This window comes from Coffea eugenioides, chromosome 10 (genome assembly GCF_003713205.1).
Source record: "Coffea eugenioides isolate CCC68of chromosome 10, Ceug_1.0, whole genome shotgun sequence".
NCBI lineage: Eukaryota > Viridiplantae > Streptophyta > Magnoliopsida > Gentianales > Rubiaceae > Coffea > Coffea eugenioides.
Genome location: NC_040044.1, coordinates 21,296,705 through 21,304,969, shown reverse-complemented (window position 1 = coordinate 21,304,969; position 8,265 = coordinate 21,296,705). Strand labels below are relative to the sequence as shown.

General features: G+C 35.1%; 1 protein-coding gene and 1 non-coding gene across 2 annotated transcripts; one reads left to right on the top strand and one right to left on the bottom strand.

Annotated features, from left to right (window-relative positions):
- Window positions 1-3,428: 3,428 nt before the first annotated feature.
- Window positions 3,429-5,735, bottom strand: LOC113750559 (uncharacterized mitochondrial protein AtMg00860-like). The gene is made up of 3 exons (XM_027294521.1): window positions 5,573-5,735; window positions 4,835-4,890; window positions 3,429-3,740 (listed from the first exon to the last, which is right to left on the bottom strand). The coding sequence occupies exons 1-3, from the start codon at window positions 5,733-5,735 to the stop codon at window positions 3,429-3,431; spliced, it is 531 nt and encodes a 176-aa protein (XP_027150322.1).
- A 619-nt stretch (window positions 5,736-6,354) lies between these two features.
- LOC113750968 lies at window positions 6,355-6,461 on the top strand. Its single transcript, XR_003464732.1, has one exon. It is a non-coding gene; the product is annotated as a small nucleolar RNA R71 (small nucleolar RNA).
- The last annotated feature ends 1,804 nt before the right edge of the window (window positions 6,462-8,265 follow it).

The window sequence follows — 8,265 nt, the reverse complement described above, 5'->3', positions numbered from 1 at the left end:
AAAAAGAATGCAATTAGCCACATGTACTAGGACACAGTTCATAATTTGGCAATAAATATTTTGAATTGATCCAAATAATCCTCAAATTCATTTCTTAAAGCTATAAATCATCCAATAACTTACTTATAGGACCATACAAGAAGAGACATTTTTTATGCCAAAAATTGACCAAAATCACCAATTTAAGCAAGATATGTAACAAGTATAACTCAATCAGTGAAAATAGCATCACTCATGATTATAGCAATCTATAATTAACAACGATAATGTGCAATTAGCTATAACTATGGTTAGGTAAAAATTCAACTAATTAACTCACAAATTCAACCAAATTGCTCACTATACACAATGCACATGCTAAAACATCATCAACTAGCCATTCTTAACCATAATCATTAATCACCAACGGCTTAAAAGCACTTTAATCCAACTTTTTTAATTTAGCCAAATATAGCAATTAAAAAAAATTAAAGAACGATTAATCATCAAATTGCTATATTGAGCATGTAATCATGCATAAATAACCTTAATAAGCATCAATGAGGTCAAAAAACATCACTATACATCATCACAAATCCGAAATTAAAAAATGTCAGAAAGCTCAGGAAATTAAAAAAATATGAACTTCTAAAATACGAAGTTTTGATGAAGAAACATACCTCAATCACGTAGAAGGATGTTTGGTGATGCTAAATATGTGAAAATCCATATGAAACACCTTCCAATTGACCTCCAATTGAAGAAATTAGAATTAAAAAACCCTAACCTTCAATCTCTTTAAAATCGATTTTTAGGTGTTTTTGTTGGATTTTAATCGGTTAAAAAGGTTGTATGATGCTCAAAAGGTGTTGGGTTTATGTTTTTTAGCAAGGATATGGAACAAAAATGAAGATTGGTGAATTGGGGGTGAAAGGATGAACAGAAACGCGGCTGGAAATGGAAGAGAAAATGAGATAATTGAAGCAGAAATCGTGTTTTAAGCTTCGGCCAAGGATGGAAAACGCGGCTCCACAAAATGCGCCTTTGAGTCGCGTTTTCAGTGTAAATTTTGCAGGTTCCAAAACGCGACTTAGCACAAAAACGCGACTTGAAGTCGCGTATTCGAAGGCACGTTTTGTCCTTCTGGAACAGGCTTGAAAACGCGACTTCCTTAAAATGCAACTTCAAGTCGCGTTTTGAAGCGCGTTTGCTTTGGTTCAGATGCAAAATTGAAAAAACGACTTACTGGCGTGTTTTCTAGAAAAGCGCGTTTTCTTCTGTGAAAATATGCAGAAATGCAACTTTTTGAATAATTACTAATGATACCCCAATTTCCCAAAATGCATCATAGATCAATTGTTTGCAAATTTTATCAATATGCACACATGTAAAACAATGAAAACATGCATTTTACCCCTTTTTAATGGATCAAATACACCTTTAACGCAAATCAAGGGGTTGAGTTGCTTGATCAAACTTCGCCTTTTTCACCTCAAATGGTCATCTTTGCTTCCGTTTACCAACCCTGTGACACACAAACAACAACTTAACCTAAATACATGTATTAAACACAAAATCACTCCAAATTAACACATATAACTTAAACATCGGGTTGCCTCCCAATTAGCGCTTTTGTTTATAGTCATTGGCTCGATTCAAAGGTTGAATTCTCAAATTGAAGCAAAATCACCCAAGTGACATATGAGTCCCTTGGGGACGATTTCACCCGCTAAATAGGGTTTTAATCTTTGTCCATTGACCTTAAACCTTTCATTTCTTAAATTTGCCACTTCAACAGCTCCATAAGGGAATACTTGAGTAACATCAAATGGTCCCGACCACCTTAACTTCAATTTCCCTGGAAACAATCTTAGGCGTGAGTTGAATAAAAGCACTTTTTGCCCTATCTGGAATTGTTTAGGAATAATATGCTTATCATGCCAATATTTGATCTTTTCTTTATAAATTTTAGCATTTTCATAAGCATGTGGCCGGTGTTCCTCCAATTCACTTAACTCAAATAGCCTCCTTCCACCTGCAAGATCAAAATCCATATTAATTGCTTTAATAGCCAAATAAGCTTTATGTTCAATCTCTACAGGTAAGTGACAAGTTTTTGCATAGACTAAACGATACGGCGACATCCCTAAGGGTGTCTTAAATGCTGTTCGGTAAGCCCATAGTGTATCATCTAACTTTGTAGCCTAATCTTTGCACGACTTGTTCACTGCTTTCTCTAAGATGAGCTATATCTCTCAATTAGCTAGCTCCGCTTGTTCGTTGGCTTGAAGATGGTAGGGGAGTGATGTTTTGTGTCTACAGCCATATTTAAACAATAAGGAATCCAGTTGTTTGTTACAGAAATATTTTCTTTCATCGCTTATTATGGCCTTAGGTATATCAAACCTGCAAAAAATGTTCGTTTTAAAGAATCGGAGTACAACCTTATAGTCATTAGTAGGTGAAGCAATTGCCTCTATCCATTTAGAAACATAATCCACTGCTACTAAGATGTACTTATTATTAAAAGAACTAGGGAATGGTTCCATAAAATCTATACCTCACACATCAAATAACTCAACCTCTGAAAAGGTAGTTAGGGGGCATTTCATTTTTACGAGATATATTTCCAACTCTTTGGTATGCATCACAACTTTTAACATATTTTCTAACATCTTGGTACATAGTTGGTCAATAAAACTCTGATTGCCATACCTTTGCCATAGTTTTTGAAGTGCTAAAATGACCACCTGTTTCAAGGTTATGACAGTGATATAAAACATTATGTACCTTATTTTCGGGAATACATCCGCGCACTATACCATCGGCACAATGTCTATATAGAAATGGTTCTTTCCAAAAGTAACTTTTGACATCATGTAAGAATTTATTCTTTTGATGATAATTAAATCCCTTTAGAATCTCTCCACTTACCAAATAATTAGCAAAATCTGTATACCATGGAGAATTGATAATTGTTAGGACAAACTCATCTGGAAAATTCTCTTGAATAGGAACTTGATCATTGATTGGAATATATTCCAAGCGTGATAGATGATCCGTCACTAGATTCTCCGTTCCCTTTTTGTCTTTTATCTCCACATCAAATTCCTGCAATAAAAGAATCCACCGAATTAGTCTAGATTTTGCATCTTTCTTATGTAGCAAGTATTTAAGAGCCGAATGGTCCGTATATATGATAACTTTAGATCCTACTAAATAGGATTTAAATTTATCTAAAGCAAATATCACCGCCAATAGCTCCTTTTTGGTTGTTGCATAATTGAGTTGTGCCTCATTTAGTAATTTGCTAGCATAATGGATGACGTGCAACCTTCCTTCTTTCTTTTGCCCAAAACTGCTCCAACCGCATAGTCACTTGCATCGCACATCAATTCAAATGGTAGTGACCAATCGGGTGAAGTTATAATTGGAACAGAAATCAATTCCTACTTCAACCTTTCAAAAGCAACCAAACAATTATCATTAAATTGAGAAGGGGTATCTTTACATAATAAATCACACAACGGCTTTGCTATTTTAGAAAAATCCTTAATAAAGCGTCTATAAAAGCTGGCATGTCCCAGAAAACTCCTTATCCCCTTGACATTGCTTGGAGGTGGCAATTGCTCGATGACTTCAATTTTTGCTTTATCCACCTCAATTCCCTTAGAGAAAATCTTGTGTCCTAAAACAATTCCTTCTTTTACCATAGAATAGCATTTCTCCCAATTTAGTACAAGATTTGTCTCCTCACATTTCTGCAAAATCAAATCCAAATTATGAAGACAATGGTCAAAAGATGAACCATACACAAAAAAATCATCCATAAATATCTCCATAATTTTCTCAATATAATCAGAAAATATAGCCATCATGCAACATTGAAAAGTTGCAGGAGCGTTGCATAAACCAAATGGCATCCTTCTAAAGGCAAAAATGCCATAAGGACATGTGAATGTGGTCTTCTCTTGATCCTCCGGAGCTATAGCTATTTGATTATATCCTGAAAAACTATCAAGAAAACAGTAAAATTCATATCCGACTATTCGCTCCAATAATTGATCAAGAAATGGTAAAGGAAAATGATCTTTTCTTGTTACCGTATTTAGCTTACGATAATCAATACACACTCTCCACCCAACCACAAGTCTAGATGGAATAATTCATCATTTTTACCCACAATTGTAGTTATTCCACCTTTCTTTGGTACAACATGAATTGGACTAATCCAAACGCTATCGGAGATAGGAAAGACTATACTTGCGTCAAGCCACTTAAGAATTTCATTTCTTACCACCTCTTTCATGTTTGGATTGAGTCTTCTTTGTGTTTCCACCATTGGTTTGCAATTGTCCTCCAATAAAATGCGGTGCATGCATATAGAAGGACTTATTCCTTTAATGTCTGAAATTGTCCATCCAATCGCCTTCTTATGTCTTCTTAGAACTCTTAACAACTTTGCACACTGCTCATCATCAAGATCAGCACTAACGATTACTGGTAGAGTGCTATTTTTTCCAAGAAATTCATACCTTAGATGAGTTGGAAGTGGTTTGAGTTCTAATTTTGGAGGTTCAACTTCCGAAGGCTGTGGAAGTCCTTTTCCTTGGCCAAAACTTTCATACAAATTACCCTTTTTATAAGGTGCTTGAATATCCAAATACTTGGCCAATTCTTCAATCTCTTCACAATTACCTCCTTGCATACCTAAACTCATTAAACAATACTCAAGAGGATCGAAGTCAAAATTGATTTGGCTCATCTCTTGGGTCAGTTTATTAATTGTGCCAATAGAATAAGCATGATCGGTGAAAGAAGGGTATTTTTTCATTTCATTCAAATTAAATTCTACCTCTTCTTCACTTACTTGGAACTTAAGCTTGCCATTTTTAACATCAATAATAGTACCTGCAGTAGTTAGAAATGGTCTACCTAGAATAATTGGCATAGATATATCTTTTCCATATCAAAAACCACAAAATCCACTGGAATGATAAATTTTTTAACTTTGATCAATACATTTTCCAACACTCCTAATGGATATCTAATAGACCTGTCCGCTAATTGCAAAGTAATATTAGTGCGTTTAAGCTCATGCAAACCTAATTGTCTAACCACCGTTAAAGGAATTAATGATACACTAGCACCAAGATCACACAGTGCTTTAGAAAAATCAATGTTACCTATGGTGCAAGATATAGAAAAACTCCCCGGATCCTTCAATTTCGGTGGTAGTTTATTTTGTATAATTGCACTACACTCCTCCGTTAATGTTATTGTTTCGCAGCCTTCCAACTTTTTCTTCCGCGTCATGATTTCTTGATAAATTTTGCATATGAAGGAATCTGCAAAATAGCATCGGCAAAAGGAATGTTAATATGCAATTGTTTGAAGATTGTAACAAATTTTTCAAAATCTTTATCAAACTTATTCTGCTTGAGTCTTTGGGGAAATGGAACCATAGGAGGTATCGGAATGGTAGTGGAAGATGATGGTTGATTTTCTCGTGGTTTCTCCCTGCTATTTTCCTCCATAATCGCCTCTTGGTTCCTCTATTTTTCTTCTTGTTTTTCACTCTCATCTTTCTCACCTTCACTCACTGGAGGATCCTTTAATTGTTTACCACTACGAAGAGTAACGGCCTTGACATGCTCTTTAGGGTTAACCTCCATTTTGTTAGGTAATTCTCCTTGATTTCGATTGTTCAAAGAACTAGCAATTTGACCAATTTGGACCTTCACATTCCTATACATTGTAGTAAGTTGGTCCAATCTTCTTTCCACTCACTCAAATCTATCCGAAGTCACTTTAGCTAGTTTTTCCGCAGCCATCTCCCAACCAGGTTTATTTTTAGCTTGTGGTTGCCTCGGTTGAAATCCAGGTGGATTGGTTGGCCTTGGTTGATTGCCTTGATCTTTCCATCCAAAATTTGGATGATTTCTCCACCCCGGATTATAAGTGTTCGAGTAGGGGTTATTTTGAGCATTACGATTGCAATTGTTGACAAACTGTACCTGCTCAGAATCAACACATTCATTAGCATCATGTTCACCTCCACATATAGAGCAACAAGCTACATGTGCATTAGATGAACTTGGACCAACTCCACCTTGTCTACTTAGCATCTTCATTAAATTATTCATTTGAGCACTCAGCATATTGAGAGTGTCCATTTCTATTGTACCTGCGTGACGTCTTGTATTACCTCTCTCATTGGTCCATTGGTAGTTATTTAAGGCCATTTCTTCTATCAAATTCTGAGCTTATTGGGGTGATTTATCCATTAAAGCTCCACCTGTAGCTGCATTAATCATAGTTTTAGTAGAAAAAGATAAGCCATTATAGACGGTTTGTACGATTAGCCAATCGAGCAGTCCATGGTGTGGACATTTCCGAAGCAAATCTCTAAATCTTTTCCATGCCTCATATAATGATTCACCTTCTAATTGGCTAAAACTAATGATATCCATTATAAGCTTAGCAGTCTTGCCCGGTGGAAAATACTTATTCAAAAATACTCTTGATAAATCATCCCATGTGGTGAAAATGTTAGGAGCATGAGAGTGTAGCCAAAGTTTTGCCTTATCTCTCAATGAAAAAGGGAACAATCTTAGCCTTATATCATCATCATTAACTCCATTCATTTTAATTGTATCACATATTTCCAAGAATGTAGTTAAGTGTGAGTTAGGATCTTCTACTGCATTACCTCCAAATTGAGATTGTTGAACCATTTGGATAAGTGATGGTTTAATCTCAAAATTGTTAGCATTTACCGTAGGCCTTGCTATGATGGTTTGAGATCCTTGTGTCCCCGGTAGAGCAAAATCTCATAGAGCTCACCTATTTGCTTCGTTTTCTGCCATTTCTTCTTCAAATGGTAGCTCTATTAAGATTTCTTCTATCGGTCGCCAAAACTCTTGTTCCTCTTGCTGTGGTATATGCCTCCTTTGTCTACGTAGTGTCCTCTCAATTTCTGGATCGAAAGGTGTAACTTCCCGAGATGCCCAGTGCATACACTACAAACAGAAATAGGAGAGATTATGCAGCTTCAATTGTCTAAAATTGATTAAAATACAAAATTAACTATAGACAGCTTAACTAATAAAAATAAAACTGTCTAAATTAATAGAGATTATTAGACCCTAATATTACCGCTCCCCGGCAACGGGGCCAAAAACTTGATAGGTTTTTTATATAAGTGCAAGTTTAATTCCAATTTATACACGTTGACTGCAAGTATACAGGCCAAACTAGTAGTTTAGGGCATTAATCGAGGCGATCCCACGAGGAGCAATGTCTACAAGTACTAGGTCCTTATTTTCTCTATTATTTAGACTTATAATGAGATTGAGCAGAAAAACTATATTTGCTACTATTTATAATCTGATTTAATAAATGCAAGTCACAATTGGAGAAAATTCACTAAAGACTTGAATTTAGGGATGTAGATTCCACTTATAGCACAAAAGATCCAAATGAATGAATTTAACACTTGTTACTACTCTTGTTTAACTAGGGATTCATTTCCAAAATTGCCAAAATTTCATTCTCATGATAATAAGGTTTAGAATAGTCTAGATTTCTCTAATCTCTTGATTAAAATTAAAATTGCTCTTGTTCATGCATGAAATGTAAAATTAATCTACTTGAATGTATTTCTATTCTCATGAACCTACAACTCAAGCTCTACTCATGTTATTCCATTATTATTACCAATTCTCATTGAGTAATAACAACTAATGACCTGCTAATGGTGATCAAACAATAACAAGTAATCAATCTGCACAAGAAGACAAGTTAATACAAGATACAACAAGTGTAAATCACATTCAATTCATATCACTTGGCCATAAGTTTCATCTACTCCCTAGATATAGAAATTTAGCTACTCATGAATGATATAACAATCAAACTCATAACTTCATTAATGAAAAACATCATAAGTTACAAGTACAAGAAGGATAAAGAAAAGCTTAACCAAGTTAATGGTGAAGCCCTCAAAATTCTGCTATGTCTTGCACTAGATGATTACAAGATGAAGTCTCCAAGTTTTCCTTGCAAGAATTTGCTAGCTAGAGAAAATGTGTTCTACCAGAAAATTGCTCTCCGTATCTCTTCAGACTTCTCCTTGTTTTTCTGCATAAAAACTGCTCAAAAGCTCCTTTCCACTAGTCAAATTTCCACCTCTGGATTCCCAAATCTAAAATTTGTTAAGATAGTCAATAACAAATGTTTTTGACTTGATAATAGGCCATCTTTTCTGCCCTTTATCTTCTAAAG